This window comes from Cebidichthys violaceus, unplaced genomic scaffold (genome assembly GCF_023349555.1).
Source record: "Cebidichthys violaceus isolate CVI_PGR_0920_01 unplaced genomic scaffold, fCebVio1.0.p SCAF_2, whole genome shotgun sequence".
NCBI classification, from domain to species: Eukaryota; Metazoa; Chordata; class Actinopteri; order Perciformes; family Stichaeidae; genus Cebidichthys; species Cebidichthys violaceus.
This window is the reverse complement of record NW_027176372.1, coordinates 837,961-860,839: the sequence shown is the minus strand read 5'-3', so window position 1 is coordinate 860,839 and position 22,879 is coordinate 837,961. Positions and strand designations below refer to the sequence as shown.

General features: G+C 42.3%; 1 protein-coding gene across 1 annotated transcript in view; it reads right to left on the bottom strand.

Moving 5' to 3' along the window:
- Nucleotides 1–18,117: 18,117 nt before the first annotated feature.
- Nucleotides 18,118–22,879, bottom strand: part of LOC137875797 (protocadherin-9-like) — an 80,469-nt gene continuing 75,707 nt past the window's right edge. The window contains exon 3 of the mRNA XM_068715307.1: nt 18,118–22,155. Coding sequence (XP_068571408.1) covers nt 21,734–22,155 — 422 coding nt within the window. The 3' untranslated portion in view covers nt 18,118–21,733. The remainder of the gene's footprint in view (nt 22,156–22,879) is intronic.

The window sequence follows — 22,879 nt, the reverse complement described above, 5'->3', positions numbered from 1 at the left end:
AGAAAACGCAGAGATGAAACAGGAAGGAATGCGGTCGCTGTGGTTTCACTCGTAGCTCGGCGGAGCTTCTGTTGGTGCGCGTGGCTGCAGAGCTGCCGGTCGGCTTTGTTTACTCAAGATCTCTGGAGATTTTGCATATTTTACCCGACGACAGCTTCAGGAAGCTCAACATGTGTTTTCTTAGAAGTCAGATTTTACGTGTTTTTGGTTCTTTTGAATCAGCTTTTTTGAAATGTCATCAATAACTTTATTTCCAATTCAAACGTTAAAATTTAGAGAACTAACCTTCAATAAAGTGGAACATTTCATAATGTTTTATTATTTATTAGAGGAAAAAAGAATAATCAGAAAAAACAATGTACATTTACATTTCATCAAGGTTATCCTCATTCTGTGAACATGTTCAGTATTAAATGTGCACATGTTTAGTTCTGGTTGTTTCAGATTATTTGAATGTGGGTCTGTGTATCTCTACCTTTATAAATGAAAGTACTCAACAAAGTGAATATATTCTGCAAACATGGCGACATTATTACAGTGATGTCTGACGGAGATGACGTCTTTATTAGAACCATCGCAAATAAAGTGTTCAACCAATCATGAAACTTTACTCCTCATTTCAACCTTGACAAAGGAAGCACAGACCAGATCCACGCCTTCTGATCTTACCTTTCACAATAAAAGCATTAGATATAAAATATACATTCAAGCCCTCTGTGTGGGAAGGCCTTAAAGCTAGACTAGACCTTTAAGATTGTTTTGTCACAGAAAGTGTCCCCACTGTCAAGAGTGAACGTTCATTCTCAAATGTTGGCAGCAGCAGTCCAGACAGCTGGTAGATGGAGGGAAGACACACTGTCGTCTTCCACTTTGTCTCCAATCTGTGTTTGAAATGTCAAACACGCTCGAGTTCTGTTCGCCAAAACGAAACAAACGTGAGCTGCTTGTAAGTTTGATGCAGCAGAATCTCATCACCTCTGCTTCGAAGTGTTTTCTCCAGATCGTCAGCGGATATCACACTGAAGGTGACAAAGTTATGAATTCACAACCGGAATCCACATTTACTTCACCTGGAGATCTGGTCGGCAACAAGTTGACTCCTGAAACAAGCGTTGACTTTGATGCATCGCCTGTCTGCAGCAAAGCAGATTTTGCTGCTTGTGGCCGTCTTTGAAGTTGCAAATCAGACTATGACTGATGTTAAGTTTTGAGGAGCAATCACAAAAAGAATTGTAGATAATACAAAGTTAGGGTTATGTACAAACCTGGTAAGAACCGCTCCACGATTGAGATGAGAAGAAGAAAATGTTACATTTAGTGAATCAGAGACCAGACGAGAAAAATGACCAAAAGAGAAACGCACAATAAAAGATCATCATCTCCTCTGGAAGGAAAGAAAGGCTGGCCTTGATGGATTCAAACTGTCTCTTTGCATAATTCAACCAAGCGACTCCCAGACACACACACACACACACACACACACACACACACACACACACACACACACACACACACACACAGATATTCCTGCTAACAGTCTGAGGCCGTTCCTGAATTCAGATGAAATTAAAATGAAGGCAGGGAGGATGAATGTGTAATGATGAAAAGGATTTGGTTTGTGTTTGTCTGTCTGGATTTTAGAGTCTACATTTAATCTGGTGGGTTTCATCATAATGATGAAGCTGAAAAACTGTACAGAAATAGATTTTGAAGAAAAATACAACGATAAACACCAGAGGAAGCATGTTTGATGACCTAGAATCTCATCTTTTGACTTTAAAGGATATTGACAACTATTTAATGTATAATATTTCAACTTATCCTCATGCAACGGTTCCGTGCATTCTCCTATAAAGTCCAGCAACATGTGAGAATTTCCTCTCCTCATAACATAAACCTCTCACAGGAGAAAAACTCAGTTAGGTTGAGACAACTAAACTACTTAGTTAGGTTGAGACAACAAAACTACTTAGGTTGAGACAACTAAACTATTTACTTAGGTTGAGACAACTAAATTACTTAGTTAGGTTTAGACAACTAAACTACTCAGTTAGGTTGAGACAACAAAAGTACTTAGTTAGGTTTAGAAAACTAAACTACTTAGGTTTAGACAACAAAACGACTTAGTTAGGTTTCGACAACTAAATGACTTAGTTAGGTTGAGACAACTAAACTACTTAGGTTTAGACAACAAAACTACTTAGTTAGGTTGAGACAACTAAACTACTTAGTTAGGTTTAGACAACTAAACTACTTATGTTGAGACAACAACACTACTTAGTTAGGTTTCGACAACTAAACAACTTAGTTAGGTTGAGACAACTAAACTACTTAGTTAGGTTTCGACAACAAAACTACTTAGTTTGAGACAACTAAATTACTCAGTTAGGTTTAGACAACTAAACTACTTAGTTAGGTTGAGACAACAAAAGTACTTAGGTTGAGACAACTAAACTAATCAGTTAGGTTTAGACAACTAAACTACTTAGTTAGGTTTAGACAACTAAACTACTTAGGTTGAGACAACAACACTACTTAGTTAGGTTTAGACAACTAAAGCACTTAGTTAGGTTTAGACAACTAAACTACTTAGTTAGGTTAAGACAACTAAACTACTGAGTTAGGTTGAAACAACTAAACAACTTAGTTAGGTTTATACAACAAAACTACCTAGTTAGGTTTAGACAACACAACTACTTAGTTAGGTTTAGACAACTAAACTACTTAGTTAGGTTGAGACAATTAAACGACTTAGTTAGGTTTAGACAACTAAACTAATCAGTTAGGTTTAGACAACTAAACTACTTAGTTAGGTTTAGACAACTAAACTACTTAGGTTGAGACAACAACACTACTTAGTTAGGTTTAGACAACTAAAGCACTTAGTTAGGTTTAGACAACACAACTACTTAGTTAGGTTTAGACAACTAAACTACTTAGTTAGGTTGAGACAATTAAACGACTTAGTTAGGTTTAGACAACTAAACTACTTAGTTAGGTTTCAACAACAAAACTACTTAGGTTGAGACAACTAAACTTCTCAGTTAGGTTTAGACAACTAAACTACTTAGGTTGAGACAACAAAAGTAATTAGTTAGGCTGAGACAACTAAACTACTTACTTAGGTTGAGACAACTAAATTACTTAGTTAGGTTGAGACAACTAAACTACTTAGTTAGGTTGAGACAACAACACTACTTAGTTAGGTTTAGACAACTAAACTACTTAGTTAGGTTTAGACAACTAAACTACTTAGTTAGGTTGAGACAACTAAACTACTTAGTTAGGTTTATACAACAAAACTACCTAGTTAGGTTTAGACAACACAACTACTTAGTTAGGTTTAGACAACTAAACTACCTAGTTAGGTTTAGACAACAACACTACTTAGTTAGGTTTAGACAACTAAACTACTTAGTTAGGTTGAGACAATTAAATGACTTAGTTAGGTTTAGACAACTAAACTACTTAGTTAGGTTGAGACAACTAAATTACTTAGTTAGGTTTAGACAACTAAACTACTTAGTTAGGTTGAGACAACAACACTATTTAGTTAGGTTTAGACAACTAAACTACTTAGTTAGGTTTAGACAACTAAACTACTTAGTTAGGTTGAGACAACTAAACTACTTAGTTAGGTTTATACAACAAAACTACCTAGTTAGGTTTAGACAACACAACTACTTAGTTAGGTTTAGACAACACAACTACTTAGTTAGGTTTAGACAACAACACTACTTAGTTAGATTAAGACAACTAAACTACTGAGTTAGGCTGAGACAACTAAACTACTTAGGTTTATACAACAAAACTACCTAGTTAGGTTTAGACAACACAACTACTTAGTTAGGCTGAGACAACTAAACTACTTACTTAGGTTTAGACAACACAACTACTTAGTTAGGTTGAGACAACTAAACTTCTCAGTTAGGTTTAGACAACTAAACTACTTAGGTTGAGACAACAAAAGTAATTAGTTAGGCTGAGACAACTAAACTACTTACTTAGGTTGAGACAACTAAATTACTTAGTTAGGTTGAGACAACTAAACTACTTAGGTTGAGACAACAACACTACTTAGTTAGGTTTAGACAACTAAACTACTTAGTTAGGTTTAGACAACTAAACTACTTAGTTAGGTTGAGACAACTAAACTACTTAGTTAGGTTTATACAACAAAACTACATAGTTAGGTTTAGACAACACAACTACTTAGTTAGGTTTAGACAACTAAACTACCTAGTTAGGTTTAGACAACAACACTACTTAGTTAGGTTTAGACAACTAAACTACTTAGTTAGGTTGAGACAATTAAATGACTTAGTTAGGTTTAGACAACTAAACTACTTAGTTAGGTTGAGACAACTAAATTACTTAGTTAGGTTTAGACAACTAAACTACTTAGTTAGGTTGAGACAACAACACTACTTACTTAGGTTTAGACAACTAAACTACTTAGTTAGGTTGAGACAACAACACTATTTAGTTAGGTTTAGACAACTAAACTACTTAGGTTGAGACAACTAAACTACTTAGTTAGGTTTATACAACAAAACTACCTAGTTAGGTTTAGACAACACAACTACTTAGTTAGGTTTAGACAACTAAACTACTGAGTTAGGTTGAGACAATTAAATGACTTAGTTAGGTTTAGACAACTAAACTACTTAGTTAGGTTGAGACAACTAAATTACTTAGTTAGGTTTAGACAACTAAACTACTTAGTTAGGTTGAGACAACAACACTACTTACTTAGGTTTAGACAACTAAACTACTTAGTTAGGTTGAGACAACAACACTATTTAGTTAGGTTTAGACAACTAAACTACTTAGTTAGGTTTAGACAACTAAACTACTTAGTTAGGTTGAGACAACTAAACTACTTAGTTAGGTTTATACAACAAAACTACCTAGTTAGGTTTAGACAACACAACTACTTAGTTAGGTTTAGACAACTAAACTACTGAGTTAGGTTTAGACAACTAAACTACTTAGTTAGGTTGAGACAACTAAACTACTTAGTTAGGTTTAGACAACAACACTACTTAGTTAGATTAAGACAACTAAACTACTGAGTTAGGTTGAGACAACTAAACTACTTAGGTTTATACAACAAAACTACCTAGTTAGGTTTAGACAACACAACTACTTAGTTAGGCTGAGACAACTAAACTACTTACTTAGGTTTAGACAACACAACTACTTAGTTAGGTTGAGACAACTAAACTTCTCAGTTAGGTTTAGACAACTAAACTACTTAGGTTGAGACAACAAAAGTAATTAGTTAGGCTGAGACAACTAAACTACTTACTTAGGTTGAGACAACTAAATTACTTAGTTAGGTTTAGACAACTAAACTACTTAGTTAGGTTGAGACAACAACACTACTGAGTTAGGTTTAGACAACTAAACTACTGAGTTAGGTTGAGACAACTAAACTACTTAGTTAGGTTGAGACAACTAAACTTCTCAGTTAGGTTTAGACAACTAAACTACTTAGGTTGAGACAACTAAATTACTTAGGTTTAGACAACTAAACTACTTAGTTAGGTTGAGACAACTAAACTACTTAGTTAGGTTTAGACAACTAAACTACTTAGTTAGGTTGAGACAACTAAACTACTTAGTTAGGTTTATACAACAAAACTACCTCGTTAGGTTTAGACAACAACACTACTTAGTTAGGTTTAGATAACTAAACTATTGGCCTGGATTAATCTATATGACTAAAAGCTCCACATTAATCCATCAGACTGAGCTCAGAAACTTCACCACTTTTACCTCCACGTTCCTTCAAGGTTGTTCTCCGCCCAACGCCACGTCCAGCAGCCGACCAGCATCAAACCGCCTCCCGCCATCACGCCGGACGTTCGGCGCTGCGGCGGCCCGTCCGGAAGGGTCACTCCTCACGCCTCCTCACCTGCCGAGGTCAAGCTGCAGATGATGTATGGCTCTGATCACTGCTGGTTATGAATTAACATCATTAGTGCCATGATGATGATGATAATGGTGATGATGATGATTATGATGCTTGCTACCTTAGAGATGAAGTTAGAGGGGAAACGCTAGGCTGCTAAATAGGGAGGTGTAACAGTCCTCCTGCTTTTGTTTGTCAGGTGATGCTGACGGAGAGGAGGAGATGAGAGGAAGAGGAGGAGATGACAGGAGGGGAGGAAAGAAGAGATGAGGAGGAGGAGGTGAGAGAGGAGAGGAAGAGGAGGAGTGAAGGGAGAGAGAGGTGAGTAGAGATGGTGAGACGAATGAGAGTAGGAGAGGAAGAGTAAAGAGAGAGGAGAGAAGAGGAGGAGGAGGGAGGAGGAGGAGGAGGGAGGAGGCGTGCTGAGTGGAAACTTCCTGCTGGTGTCATCATTACCATTGAGATGCCGTTGGGAGATGAGAGATTGGAGCTTTACTGCTGTTTCAACGCCCCGCTGATCTCCTCCTCCTCCTCTTTTATTCTACTGCTCACTCTTCACTTCATTGCTTGTTTACTCCCTTGTGGAGTGGAGGAGAGTCCCTTGTTTGCTCTCCTCCACCTCATATTCTCCTTCTATCCTCCTTGTTTCTTTTCCACTCCCTTTCTGCTCCTCATTTCCTCCTCTAGTTTGTCTCCTCTCTACTTTTGGTCATTTATTTGCTCTTTTTCCTCTCTTTCTCCTATATTTCACCTCCTCTCCATCTCTTCCCCCTCCTGTTTCACCTTTAACACCTCCTCCAACGTGCCTTGTACCTTTCCGTATCCTTCCGTCCTTCCTCTTTGTTCTCTCCTTTTCCCTCTTCCTCCTTAATTCTCCTCTCCTCTCCTCTGGTCATTTTTGCTGTCAGTTAAAATGTAAATTGGCTTCTTTTCCTTTTTGCCTTTTGCTCCTCTGCTGTATCCCTTCTCACTCAGCGAGTGCATCCTCACATCACCTAGCACCTCCTCACCCTTTCTTGCGCCTCCCCAGAGCTGGTTTTGACAGTTCAGGTCCTCCTGCAGTTTCCTCGGCAGAGCTGCACCGTGACACCGAGAAGCCGCTTCGGCCAGAAACACCGAGCCACCTGACAGCTGAGGAGAGGAGGAGGAGGAGGTGATATGGCGAGAGACAGTCCAATAGCTGATGGACAGATGGAGGAGGAAATGTCCTGTAGAGACACAAAGAGGGAGCAGAGAGAAGAACTAGAAGCCCAAAAAGTTCCCTAAAGGTAAAGACGGGAGGAGGAGGAGGACAACTAAAGAGGAGGGAGGATGCAAAACTATAGAAATAGATAAGTCTGAAAAGTGAAGGAGGAAAGAAGGAAGGAAGGAAGGAAGTACTCCTTGTAGAGTTTAAGGGATGAAAAACTGGATGATGTGAAATCTATTCATGCAGGAAAAGAGGAGAGAAAAATGAAGAGGACGGACGGAGAGATGCAGGAAAAGAGGAGGGAGGTTAATCCATGCAGGGTTAGAGGGGGAGAAGAGGAGGTGGGAGTGAAAGGTGGAGGCGTTGTGCTGGGGGATATCATCCGTCAGAATAACCCTCTCCTCCCGTTGGGTGATTGATACAAGCACTACCTCTGGAGGCCCTGAGGGGAAAACTCCCCCCCTTCTTCTCCCCCCCTTCTTCTCCCTCCCTCCCTCCATCCATCCATCCATCCATCCATACCTCCTTCCAGCTCCTCATCCCTCCTCTGTTTTCTCTCCTCAGCGGGCTCCTCAACGGCCTGCCCCAGGGCCGATAGTGATGGAGAGAGGCCGCGGACAACACAGACACCAGAGAGGAGGAGGAGAGAGGAGGGAGGAGGAAGGAGGGAGGAGGGAGGAGAGAGGAGGGAGGAGGGAGGAGGGTTAGGAGGTCTGGTAGTGTCCGAGACAGCAAAGCTGTCCATCAATCACACTGTCAGAGGACGAATGGTTTCTGCTAGAAGTTAAAGTAAATCAGATCATTAGTATTAGAAGAGATGATTCTGTTTGTTTCAACAACACGAGTCAAGATCCTCTCGTTACATCAATAGTGTCTTTTCAAAATAAACGTCTGTCTTCACAGGAAACAACAACACTACTTAGTTAGGTTTAAACAACTAAACTACTTAGTTAGGTTTAAACAATTAAACGACTTAGTTAGGTTTAAACAATTAAACGACTTAGTTAGGTTTAAACAACTAAACTACTTAGTTAGGTTTAAACAATTAAACGACTTAGTTAGGTTTAAACAACTAAACTACTTAGTTAGGTTTAAACAATTAAACGACTTAGTTAGGTTTAAACAACTAAACGACTTAGTTAGGTTTAAACAATTAAACGACTTAGTTAGGTTTAAACAACTAAACTACTTAGGTTTAAACAATTAAACGACTTAGTTAGGTTTAAACAATTAAACGACTTAGTTAGGTTTAAACAACTAAACTACTTAGTTAGGTTTAAACAATTAAACGACTTAGTTAGGTTTAAACAACTAAACTACTTAGTTAGGTTTAAACAATTAAACGACTTAGTTAGGTTTAAACAACTAAACGACTTAGTTAGGTTTAAACAATTAAACGACTTAGTTAGGTTTAAACAACTAAACTACTTAGTTAGGTTTAAACAATTAAACGACTTAGTTAGGTTTAAACAATTAAACGACTTAGTTAGGTTTAGGTAACTAAACTACTTAGTTAGGTTGAGACAACTAAACTACTTAGTTAGGTATAAACAACAGACAAAAACATATTTTAAAGACTTAAAGGCTCTTGGGAATGACAAAGTACACAATGTAAAGTACACTTTGGTGTTTCATTTCTTGAGGATGATGTTGGGTAGATAATGATGAGAATAAATATGAAATAAAATGTAAATCATACCCTCAACCCTTCTATAGAGGGAACTGTGAAGAGAAAAACAACTCTGAATGGAAACAATATATTGATTTCAGCCGATAAAGAATTCATCAACAGCTACAGATTGGTTTTGGTTTACCCAAACTTAAACCACTGACTGGACTGAAAACAAATACAACAAAACAAAATCATACAACTGCAAATATATGGAACATAAACACAATATTTATACTGACCTCTGTGCGTCTGCACTTGTCTCTGTGTCCTCTGGTCCTCAATACATCTTCCTCTTGGCTCTCTGTTTTGTTCTTGATGTTTCAGACAGAATTACATTTGATTGAATTCATCTCGTCTTCATGAACTATTTAAAAAGCACCAGCAGCATGTGAGCAACACTGTCAAAGCAGCCAGTTTTCTCAAGGTTTCTTTATATATATATATATATATATATATATATATATATAAATATGTTGTGTAAAAGCATAATTAATGCTCTCATGTAAATGTCAGTTTGTAATGCATGAAGAACCTGGGGGTGACCTTCATCCCTTTGAACAGCTCTAAGTGTGACTCCTCTTCCTCTGCAGGATGGAGCAGCAGCCATTATTCCCTCTAACTGTGATTCTACACCAACCCGCCGAGGTCAAGTTTGTTAGCCGCCGTTAGCGCCGCCGCCGCCACTTCACCGCCGTGACATAAAAGATGGAGCTATTGTCCGTCGTGTCAGAGGAACGGAGGGGAGAAAGAGGCACAGAACTGCAGGCGGCGTGTGAAACGTTAAAATGGAGATTAGCCCGGCCGCCGCAGATCTCGCTTACAATGATTAAACATCACGCCCTGCATCTCAATGGGAACACTTGTGGCTGGGAGCGCTCTGATAAGGTCCTGCTTTAATTCACACATGCAACATGGGGGGGGGGGATGAAGGGACATGCTTTCAGAGGCGGAGCAGGTCCTTCAGTGTCCTCAGGCACAAACTGAAGTCCACAAACACACAGACAGAAAACCTCTTTAGACCAATCACAACCATCCATAATGCAGGACCGGTCTGCAGACACTATACTGTAGGAGAAACCACTGCATTGGTGCATTAATACTGAAAGTCGTTTGCCTCCACTTGGACTGTATTTTAATTTATTCATGAATAAAACAAATGCTTAACAAGACTTAATGAAGAGGCAAAAAAACAAAGCAAAAATATTCTAAATAGTTTTACGTACAACCACATCTAAATAATTTCATAATTCATCTTTTTGTTTGTATTTGTTTAAATGAAAACAACATATCAGCTAACTCATCAGAACAGCTCATTACTTATTCCTTATTGTTGGATTTTCTAAGACAATTATGAGCCAGATGTGACTCATCTGTCACAACAATATTTTCATAACTGTTTAGACATAAATGAGTTTGATGAACATGGTTCAACGCATTACAATTGTTAAATGTGTTGAAACTTCCCTTTAGCAACAAAAACACGCTTTTTGAAAATAGCTAGTTCTGCCTAATGTGCTAACCAGCCAGGCAGCCATTTTGGAAGAGATGTCATCGCTACACAAATGACCTCACTGTGACATGACCTCACCAGGATGTTCAGGACGTGTCACAAGAGTTAAAATCAAGGATACAACTGTATAAGGAACTATCCAGGACATTCAGGGTGTCTGTGTGACTGTGGCTCCTGATGGGTCTCGTCTTGTATTTCTGTGTTTTGAGGCATTTTAATAAAAGCACGACTCATTCACAAGCTACAGACACACAAGAGCTCTGCAAACACATAGATGTGCAGCAGCACTATGAACACAAAAACAGACGGATGTTGAAGCAAACAGAGCTTACACATTGTGGACCGGTCTCTGCTGGAGGATCTGGGTCTGTCCACGGTGGACCGGTCTCTGCTGGAGGATCTGGTCTGTCCACGGTGGACCGGTCTCTGCTGGAGGATCTGGGTCTGTCCACGGTGGACCGGTCTCTGCTGGAGGATCTGGTCTGTCCACGGTGGACCGGTCTCTGCTGGAGGATCTGGTCTGTCCACGGTGAACCGGTCTCTGCTGGAGGATCTGGTCTGTCCACGGTGGACCGGTCTCTGCTGGAGGATCTGGGTCTGTCCACGGTGGACCGGTCTCTGCTGGAGGATCTGGTCTGTCCACGGTGGACCGGTCTCTGCTGGAGGATCTGGGTCTGTCCACGGTGGACCGGTCTCTGCTGGAGGATCTGGTCTGTCCACGGTGGACCGGTCTCTGCTGGAGGATCTGGTCTGTCCACGGTGAACCGGTCTCTGCTGGAGGATCTGGTCTGTCCACGGTGGACCGGTCTCTGCTGGAGGATCTGGTCTGTCCACGGTGAACCGGTCTCTGCTGGAGGATCTGGTCTGTCCACGGTGGACCGGTCTCTACTGGAGGATCTGGGTCTGTCCATGGTGGCCCGGTCTCTACTGGAGGATCTGGGTCTGTCCACAGAGGACCGGTCTCTTTGTGTTGGTCGGCTCTTCATCAGCTGTGATGTTTTTGTGTTTATGTTTTCCTCTCTGGTGATGACATCATCACTTCCTCACTACAGACTGGTGTGTTGAAGGTAGCAGAGCTTCCTCTTCCTCTTCCTCAGCGTTCTTCCATTCATCACCTCCCACCCACCTCCTGCCCGACAGTCTGCCTGATACCAACTACACAAAACTCTCTCTGTCCACCCCCCCGCTCTCTCTCTCTGCCAGAAATGTATTTCCTGACCACGAAACACCACTCTCCTCCTCCTCCTCCTTCTCCTCCTCCTCCTCCTCCTCAGGCTCGGGTGTGAAGCCGACTGAAAGAGGCTTCTATGGCGCCACTTTCTGCAGAAATCTCCACTGTTTTTGAAAAGAGTCTGACTCCCATGGAAGGGAATTTTTAGTTTTTGGGAGAGTGTACATTTAAAAAAAGGAGTCTTAGAACTTTATTTTAAATTCCGCCAGAGAACCCAAAAGATTCCAAACATGTTCCACCGCAGTGTCTCCTCACATCCGTCTCCTAACACTCGTACTCTCCCACAGTCCTCCTAATTCCTTCTCATCACCTTGAAATTGCTGCTTTTGCATATTTGATTCCATCCGTTCTTCGACTCTGATTTCTCCTCTTCACCAACAATCGATGCGGTTTCATCTTTCATTAGTATGTTCTCATCTGCTCCCTGCTTTAGGTTTGAACCACAGAGAGAAGGAGGGAGGAGAGGAGGACAAAGGAAGGAAAGCAGGAGACAAGGAAGGGGTGGAAGGATGAACGAAAGGGAGTAGGAGAAGGAGAAGAAGAGGAAGGAATGAGAGAATGAGGGAAGAGAAGAAGAAGAAGGGCGAGGAGGATAGGAGTAGAGAGGTAGAAGGCAAGCAAGGGAACAAGGGCTGCTGAGGGATACAATGGAAGGAAAGTAGGAGACAAGGTAAGGATAGAAGGAGGAATGAAGAGGAGCAGCTTAGGAGCTGAACAGGTAAAGGTGAGGAGGACGGAATGAGAGAGTGAGGGAAGAGGAAGGGCGAGGAAGGGGTGAGGAAGGATAGGAGTAGAGAAGAAGAGAGGTAGGAGGCAAGCAAGGGAACAAGGGCTGCAGAAGAGTACAAAGGAAGGAAAGTATAGGAGACAAGGAAAGGATCTAAGGAGGAATGAAAGCAATCAGGTGAAGGTGAAGAGGAGGAAGGAATGAGAGTGAGGGAAGGGGGGAGAGGAGGCGAGAGGGGGAGGGGAGAAGAGAAAAGAGGAGAGGAGAAGAGAGGAAAGGAAAGTAGGAGAGGAGAGGAAACAAAAGAGAAGGAAAGGAAAGTAGGATAGGGGGAGGAGAGGAGAGGAGGAGAAAGAGCGTGAAATAAAGGCTAAATAAGACGAGAAATAGGGTAAAGTGATGAAACCTTTGGGGGAAAAGGAGGCAAAGCAACCTGCTGCAACTGTGTCGTCCTCTTCAAAACAAGCTGTGATAATATTTTCTTTTTGTCGTTCCCAGAAATATTGCGAGGCGATGAATTTAATCATCCTGCCTCCCGAATTTCAATTTAGTGCTGTAATGCGATGCAACAGCGCTATAAGCACAGCGTCGTGAGCGCCTTCCTCCGAGTGCGTTTCACATTCCCCACACAAACAGACGCATGCAGGGTTTGTTTTTATTGAACCGTGATTGGCTGGCGTCTCGCTTTAGGGCACGACACTCCGCAACTTGAGGATTCACGATGTTCAATTTGCTGAAGTGGAATCCAATAACGGAAGAAGAAGAAGCCGAGGCGTTAACGGCTCCTTAGGAACATCAGGAGAGCGGCGCTGAAAAGACCGTAAGTCACAGCGGAGGAAACATTTTAAGGAGGAGGTGAGGAGGAGGAGGGGGAGGTTGTTCACAGAAAACATCAACTGAAACAAACCTACGTCTTCCTCCGCTGAGAGGACAGGAGGGACGTTGTCCTCAAGAGGGTTCTAATGACCTCAGACTCGTCTTACAGTCGACCTGTTTAGTTGTACAAACCAGCAACGTTTAGTGGCTTTAAATGTCCAATGAAATGACTCCTCCCCTTTTAGGATGTTTGGTTCAACACAGAGACTGATTAGAAGAATTGGACGTAGTCATCGTGACGTCACTAATTGGTTTGTGAACTTCCGTTTTGAGGTTTTTGGCCGTCGCCATTTTAATTTTTGGCCGTCGTTATCTTGGTTTTTGGCCGTCGCCATCTTGGTTTTTGGAACCAGAAGTGACACGACAGGGTGGAGCTAAGCACAGCCGAATGCTAAACAAGACATTTTAGGAGCGTAAAATGAACTTTGATGAGGTTAGGATTGAAGTTGTTCCATGAAAACACTCCCAGACCGGACAGCACAGACTGATCAGTCTACTACGCTTCGGGCTGTGGCGCCATCTAGTGTCAGTGACAGCAGGTCAACGTACACATTGGTTTCGGGTAAATACTTGTGTCTGTATTTCCCGTTAACGAGAACGAGCCACTCGGTTAAAACTGGACAGGAATTCTCACAAATTATTTCGGACGTTTTAATATCTTTCATTCAACCTTTTGTCAAAGTCTGTTTGCACTGACATGCTTTTATTCTCTCGATTAGAAGAGGAAGTGTTGAGCTTTGAAGAGCAGCTGCTCGTGACAACAATTTAAAAGAACAGCTGCTAACTGGACCTCGAGGATTGGTCAGTCAACTGGTTTCCAAAGGTCTGTTCATGGTCCCAGAGGATGAATCATTCTGACCTTACACATTTAGACGTTTCATTCAGCGCCATCGTCGGCTCAGTGCTCAAGGCATGATGGGAAGTTGGATCTCAATCTTCTGCTTTTCTAAAATGATTAATCCTTAGCCAAGAAAACACTGAAAAGTACCTTTTGTTCTCATCATATCTGGACGTTTTCTGCAACATGTTCTCCTTGTTGCTAAGCTAGCTTCGGTTCCTTGATGTTTGAGCTGATAAAAACAGAACGTCAGCTGAAGACGAACACGGAGGTGAACTGACTGACACCAAACAAAAGACAGCGAGGCAGCGACGTCGTCCTTTGACTGAATGTATTTTATTGTAAAGCTATAAGGAAGGAATAATTACAAGATATCATTTCTTTGATTTGCTCAGCAAAAATAAAAGACCACATTTTTTTTGTTGTATTTTTTAAATTTCAAACATGCGGATGCTGATTCAAAAGAGAACAGATGAGGCTCAAAACACGTCGCCCAACTTCCTCCGAGGAAATTAAAAAAGAAAACAATAATAATACTAATAATAATAATAATACAACGAAAGAAAAACAGCAAAAGAAATAAATGTACAGTTTGTCTTGGGACCGGACAGACGTGAGAGGAAAGGAAAGCGTAGATGATTGGAGGAGACGCTCTGACTCATCGCTCCTACACTTAATAGAGCCTACGATACTTCAGACGATATAATCCTACAGGGTCAGGCTTCCTTCACGTCGTTTGAATATATATATATATATATTTTGTCATCTTGTTCTTTTTTTTTTTAAAAACCTACACTTGCATGTACATAAAACTGTACAAAAAACAAGGCATCACTAGCATTGTTCCTATATAAATATAACCAACCAACAATTAGGCTACAAACGTGGACTTCTCCGTAAAAGACAAAAGTGATTCGGCAGCTCTGTCTTCTGTTTTCTTCTTCTAGTTCACAAACAAACCCAGAAGTGTTTCCTCTCCGGCCTCGGAGGTACGGAGGCTCGAAGATGCCAAGACCCTTCTTTTTAACAGAACGATCTCATGATGAACATGTTTTTATTTTTACAATTGTGAATCAATTATCTAACTCTCTGAAGATAATGATGTTCATCATCTCCGCTAACGATCAACACGTTCTCTTTGTGATGACGATTCTGCTAATTTTGACTTTTACAGACTAAAGTTCCATCTGCTGCTTTGATATTTTTGTTTTTAAAACTCTTGCTCTGAGATAACAATTTTGTTAAAATGTCATTATCTCACAACCTCATCTTTGAATTTAAATTTGATTCCATTATCTTCTCAGATAGATTTGATGGAGAACTTTGTAAAATGTGAGCTGTAGGTACTGTTGGAGCTCCATAAAGTTATGTTTTCACATATGTATTTTTTCATTGGTTTTGTAATCATAATACTTACTTGAGATAAATTATGCAGCTGTTTTTTGTCATTATTTTGAGATGATTACATCATTTCTTTATCTCAAGCGCTCATCCATTGTCTCTTGAGGATGACATAGTCGTCTCATTTGAAGGTTCTCTCGTGGTTCTTGTGGGGTAAACACTTCGTGGTCTTCACCGTCTTGAGGTTCAGAATCACGTTTCTGTGCCACTTGTGTCGTTTTTAAGGCGAATCGTCTCACATCCTGAGAAATCAAACCATAAACTTGCGATCGAAATGAGTCGTGATCACAAGGGAACCGCCGCTCCTCAAACTGAGCGACATCACTTCCTGTTCTTTAAAGTTTAACGTGAAAACAAACGTTCACCGTTTTCACCGTTTTCACCGTTTGGTTTTGTTCACGACGGAGTAAAGAAAGAGGAAACACAGAGTCCAGTCTGCCCGCTCAGAACACATGGTTTACACCGCGACCACCATTTATATTCATACAACATGTCTATAGCAGTGTTGATCCATAACATTGATAAAAACAACTGCGACAACAACAAAAATGTATAATATTTATAAAGTTGGCTTGTTTCATGCTCAGCTGAAGCCTCGTGTCTCAGAATTAATACACAACCAAAAAACAGCAAACCACTCCAAACCTCAGCACGAGTAGAACCAGGTCTGCTGCTCAGACTCACCTGCTCCTGTTCTCTGACTGAGGAACCGAATTCAGAACTCATCCAAGTCACAGAATGAACAACAACATGCAGCCGAGTATGGAGCCGCTGATGGAGGAAGAAACTCAGCGTAGAAATGAAGCAGAAGGTGAAACGGCTGTGTTGTATCTAAAGGGTCCATCAACGTCAACGTTAACTCCTCTGATGTTACCGGTCAAAGTCCACTGAGTAGTAACGGGGAAATACTCCTCAGCCGGTCAAAGTACACGTACATGTACACGTGTTACTTTGTGGCTCTGGAGGAGCAACCCTGATGACGTCATGGTGATGTCATCAGGGTTTAAAGATATAGACATAAAAGATATAGAAATATATGAACAACATGTAGGAACAGGAAACATGTTACGTCACAATGTGGAAGTTCTACTTCAGAAATTCACAAATGTGTCCAAACCAACAAACCTGAACTTGTTCTTCTGAATAAAACAGAGAGTTTTTAATTAGTGACGGTTTGTTCTCTTGTTTCTGTGACTGAAATAAAAGCTTCAACGCAAAAGTCCTGAACACCAGAAGAGCCGCTCACATGAGAGCAGAGACTCGCTGCAGAGCAAATGTAAAGGACGAGTCCATGAGTCAGACTGAGGAGGACACTGACTCAGAATAACTCTGCTGAAGCTTTCATCAAACCGCAGAGACTCAGAAACCCAAAATAAAAGGTTCATGTTTTACCGTCATGTCGGAGCAGCGACACCAAACCCAGGCTGCGTGTCAAACTGAGCTCTATGAACACATGAAATACAGATGAACTCTATTCAATCTGACCTACGCTGCTGTAAACTCTCTTTGCAGTGAACTTATTCATATTCATTTGATGTTCTGTGAGTGAGACTCAATCAGAGGTCAGTTATCAGGTGTCACTTTAATAATTTAACCAAACCTTTATCAATCAAAGCTGCATTAAAACATCACTGCATGAGAACGTTTTCAGTTTTCATAATAAATCCACAAACTAGAGACTAAACAATTATAATAGATTGTATTTTCGGCCACTTGGGGGCAGCAGAACAAGCTTTTAACACAACATCTGACACATTATCACTTTATAAAGTTATTAAGTCCGATATTCTCTCTCTTTTACTTTACTTCTGCTCTCCACCAACCGCTGACGGGACAAATGTGAGGAGAAACCAAAAAGCCCGGAGCTGAAAGAGGCTGAGAGCCTCGTAGATCTGCAGAGATGGACATGAGTCTCTGTGGCTTCATCGCTGCAGTACAGTAGTACAGTACAGTCATGCATCCACTGTAGAGAAACACATGGATGAATGCAGCTTTGAGAATCAGCCACACTTTGACACACAGCCTGTGTTCAGCAGTGGATCTCTCCCATGAATGATGCTCGTCAGTAGCAAACCCATGTGTTAAAAGAAGCATGAATCAGTAAGTCTTTATAGTGCTTTAGAAGCAAACTAGTGCACTTTAATGTAATTCTAAATCAAGGGTAAACCAAGGTGTGTTAAAACGCTGCGTCTTAATGGAGGGAAGCATTTTAGATTAAGCGTGTAAATCAGTGTGTTTAGGAACACAAGGATTTCAACGGGGAAACAGAAGTGCATGATTTTACTGAACGATATCTTCGATATCTTCTCCTTCAGTTCACTTCAAAGATCAGGAACATGAAGAGGAACCTATAGACGACTACGTTCCTCTGTAGAACGTCTACACGCGGAACCGTTTCAACGTTTCTTCTTCTTCTATTTTCTGTCACTGAAGCGGATTTGAAAGTGAAAGTGGAGGCAGCAGGACGGGAAAGGTGGACGCTCTGCATGCAGAGACACCTGCTGAACACACACACACACACACACACACACACAGAGGCTGTCAGTGTGTGTGACAGCAGCTCTCCCAGGGGTTGATGGGTAGTTGGTGGTGGTGTATCGAGGGTTCAGGTGTTCCTCCAGGGAGCAGGAAGTGTTTGTAGTCTGACAGGAAGCCTCAAGACCAAAACCAACTTGATTCTTACAGACATATACACACATATATATACAGTACATATATATATATATATATATATATATATATATATATATGTACTGTACACATTCATTCACATATTGGGAATTGAATACTATAACTGTAAATTTGTTTTTAACCGTTTTACTAATTTTCACTGAAAAACACGTCGTTTTCTTTCACATAAAACACAATTTGCAATAAATGCACAACATGAACTAAAAGTGCTCAACATTGTGCATAAACTGTCCATATTAAATTCTATTGGTCTGATTTTCTTGATTTTGGATCAGTACCTCCAGCATACTAAATATTCAATATTCAACAGCTTGTGTTTCCTCCCGTTTCAACGGTTCAGTGGAGCACAAAGCTCCCAGGGTGGTGTGGAAGAACCTGACTGAGTCCAGACCCTCAGTCTCATCCAGCACCTGTAGGATGAACTGGATCGGAGGCTGTGAGTCAGAGTTTGGACCCAACGGGATGAAATCTCTGCAGCTGGTTCAACATCTGGTGGACGGACTGAAACCAGCAGACAGGAGGCTGATAAAATGACCGGATACTTTTGGCCATGTAGTTCATTTAATTACTTTTTTATATCTAGCTTTGGCTGAAAAAAAGTCTTTAAAACCTTTAACAACATACCTAAAATGACTAAACACACACACACACACACACACACACACACACACACACACACACACACACACACACACACACACAGAAGCAGTCTTGGGTCTGAGGTGAAGCCAGAGTTCACCAGGAGTCACCAGAGGTTGCTTTTCTTCTTCTGGGGTTAATTGGTGGAACAGTTGAGGTTAACTGACGCTCTCTTCCGTCTTCAGCTGAGACGGTGAAACACGGCGGTCAGCCGGGAGTCCGGCCGCGCCGGAGAGGAGAAGAAATGACTTGTTTACGGTGAAACAGCGGAGCGTGTCAGCGGGGGAAAGGGAAGGAGGAGAGTCGATGCGGACCTCCACGGTGGGCCCCGTAAATAATCAATCAGAGCGCCGGCGTTAAATCACCGGAGGGAGAAGGCGGCACCTCGTGAACTCTCCATCTCTGTCACTGGGAGGGTAGAGCGCCGGAGGAGGCTGGGTGAGTGTGTGCAGGGGGTTCTGACTGTGTGGCAGATACTTCCACAATGAATCAAACGGCCTTCAGAGACCGGAGGACTCGTGTTAACATCCACACACTCATCAAAGACTAATATATACGTTCAATAAAACACAGTCGAGCAGCAACACAAAGGAACGAGTGAAGCGGTCCGAACAGAACGTTAGGGTTCCACGTTCTGTTTATGTTCATTTAAGTTTCTATAAATGAATAAATCAGTTACAGCTTGATTTGTGTTTGACTTCATGACGTTCGCTAAATATAAAATCTACTACGGCGACTGTAAATCAAACGTGTAATATTGAAAAGTGGGCAGTTTGGTTCTGCACACAAATCAGCATCGACGACGACGTTCACGTGTTCACTTCACGTGCTTCATGGTAGGATGAACTCCTTCACTCACTAACGGGTGAATGAGTGAATGTGATTCGTCTCTTTCAGACTTCAGGACTCATTGAGAGTCTAAAGTGACCTTCCATCCGTCTGGTCTCAGCTGCAGTGCATCACTACGGGTGAGATCTGTCATTAACACGCGGGCCCGGCAATGAATGAACGAACTTGGAGTAGAAAAAAGCCCGGCTCTCTTTTACCGGCGCAAATTAGGTCCAGTAATGTGCGAGAGCCTCGGGGTGGTAATCAGGAGTTCCTGTGTGGAGAGGGTGTTAGTGGACTTGAAGCGTGGACAGGTTGTCATTAATCCTGCATTTCTGTGAGACTGCAGCACCGCGGGAAGCGGCGCCCACCTTCACCTCCTCCCTCCTCCTCCGCCACCGCGCCACTACCGCCGCACAGAGCTAACAGGTTTAATAAATACTTCTGCTAAACGGCGAGCGGCTCGGCCTCACACTGAGGAGGTAAAGAGGTGGGAAGTAATGAGAGGCGACGCTGACCGGAGAGCTCCTCTCTTCAAGCTCACAAACCCAGCGGGAAGAGAAACATGCAGCACAGTTTCACACAAACAGACACTCGAAGCGCCACAGCTGGGATGTGAAGAGGGGAAACCTGAAAACACAACCCGTTCATGCTCCCCAGAGGACGAGCCCCGGCCAAACGCTCCTCTTTGCACCACTGTCTGGACAAATCCTCCAAACTTCAGTCGTGATTTGATCACCAACAAGGTACGCTGCCTCCAACAGGGATGGGCTGATATGGATGAAATCAACCGTTCATGGCCCCCAGAGGATGAGCCCTGACGACTTCCCTCTATCGCCACATTCAGGACGAACAGCGTGTTTTATCTTGAACAACCAGGAAGGCTAAAAGAAAACGTTTGCATCGAACGCTATGAATTGTTTCATCAGTTGTTATTAAATGTTTTATCTTGGTCCATGTCTCAAGAACCCTTTTGCTTGATTTAGACTTAAACTGTTTGTTTTTTGTTAGTAGACAAATAGTTTCAGCTCTCAAATATCATCAAATTATCATTTTAAAAGTGTTTTCATCAGACCAGTTTTCTGTGAGGATGAATGTCACTGTCACACTTCCATGTTGAGTGTATTTTATGGTGAACTACTGACGAGAGCATTGACAATATAATCGGTACTTGGCCCATCCACTGACTGAACCCTTCTGAATGACTTGATGTCGGTGCGTTGTCCCCTCAATCAACCCAAATCAAACTGTCGTGACGTTGTAGAGGAGAGAAACAGAATAATAACAGAAGTGGGCACCGTCGGTGATGCTCGAGAGTCCAGGTTCCTGCCGTGTGACGTGAACGCCGCGGCGTCGCTCCTCTGTACACAAGGTTTTCAGTCCATCAAATCGAGACGTTACGTGAACATCTGCAGACGGATCCACTCGGTCAGCCACAGCGGCTTCCTCTGCCACTGTCTGGAGTATTTACAGCTCTGTACACCGACAGAAAGAGAGGAACAGAGAGAGCTCTTCACGGCTAAACCAGAAGAAAGAGCAGAGCAGACCTGAAAGAGTTCTCGGCTCCGGAGGTTTGAAAACGTCTCACAACAAGCTGTTCCTGATAAAGACGAACCCGGTTGATTTGATGCAACTCGGCTCAAAAGCGTACTTCCCGGAGTCGACGGAGAGGAATCAAAAGAGGAAATCCAAAAAATACTCAGGATAGATAGCATTACACAGTATACTTAAGTAGGATTTACAAATAGTTCTTCTCCCCCGAAGGTGTTTTTTTTTTAATCTTTTTCTGTTCCAACACAGCAACAAAGCCTAAAGCACAAAAATCCAACTCAAATACGTGAGTAGCTAAATAGTTTCCCATTAAATTATCACAACGAAGTGGTGTAGTTTACATTCCTTCTGCAGCAGCAGGAGCCGCGTGTTTTTATCTTCCATTGATTTGAATTCATTTTATCTTACATGTGATTGGTGTCTAAGAGGAGGAGGAGGAGGAGGAGGTGGGGGGCGGTGGTGGGCAGAGGGTCTAAAGCCTTGTACGGTGGATGCAGTTATAAAAAAGGAAGAAGGGGAGTCGGCGCCGGGGCACAGCGACGAATAGGCACGGGGGGGGATGGGGCGGCGGCAGTGAGGTGGGCGGGGTCAGGTGGTGGCGAGCAGCGACGGGCGGATGACGAAGGGCGTGGAGAGGTTGCTTTAAGGTGGAGAGCCGGGCACTCACAGGTAGATCTCCCTCTTGGAGGTCTGGCCGGTCGGAGTGGTGGCAGAGTGATACTCCGCCGCCTGGCTCAGCGGGATCTCCTCCAGTCCACAGTCTTTACCGGATGAGTCTCCGCCCCCCGGGTAGGCACTGCTGTAGGGCGTCATGAACCGCATGTTGGCCACTTTGGAGCCGCCGACGCCACCGCCGCCCGTCCCGCGCTCCTCCGTCAGGGGCTTGGGGCTGCCGTTGGCCATCAGCTGCTCCTGCCCGTCCATCTCCTGGTAAGGCACGAAGGTGGAGAGCATGGGGGCTTTCATGGACACCTTGTGGGTGGGGGAAGGCTCACCGGGCATCCAGCAGGAGTCGGAGTGGCCGAACTCGGTGCACTCGTGGGTACAGTTACCGGTCATCGCCACGTCGGGAAGAGGCCTGAGGTCTGCAAAGAGAGAGATAAAGAAAGGGTGAGCGAGATAAAGAAAGGGTGAGCGACGTGGAGGCAACAGTGGAGGATGAAATGCTCAGAGATGAAGATGGAGGTTGGAGCTCTAGTGGAGTGTCAGCTGTCCATGATGTGTGTCCATATTCTGTATGTCTTCAGTTGTCAGACTCGTATCAAGAAAAAGTGGGAACTGATGTCTAAATGATGAATCCTCACACAACAGTTCATACTAAATCCTACGAGAAAGTTACTGCTCAGTTTTTGTGCGTTTTCCTACGAAATCAGCAAACGCGTATCAATTCATGCTCGTTACATGAATACAGTCTTCAAAATGAACTCCAGTCTTCACAAGTTGAGACAACTAAACTAAACTAAACTACTTAGGTTGAGACAACAATACTTAGTTAGGTTGAGAAAACTAAACTACTTAGTTAGGTTGAGACAACAACACTACTTAGTTAGGTTGAGACAACTAAACTACTTAGTTAAGGTTAGACAATAAAAACTACTTAGTTAGGTTGAGACAACTAAACTACTTAGTTAGGTTGAGACAATTAAACGACTTAGTTAGGTTGAGACAACTAAACTACTTAGTTAGGGTGAGACAACAACACTACTTAGTTAGGTTGAGACAACTAAAGTACTTAGTTAAGGTTAGACAATAAAAACTACTTAGTTAGGTTGAGACAACTAAACTACTTAGTTAGGTTGAGACAACTAA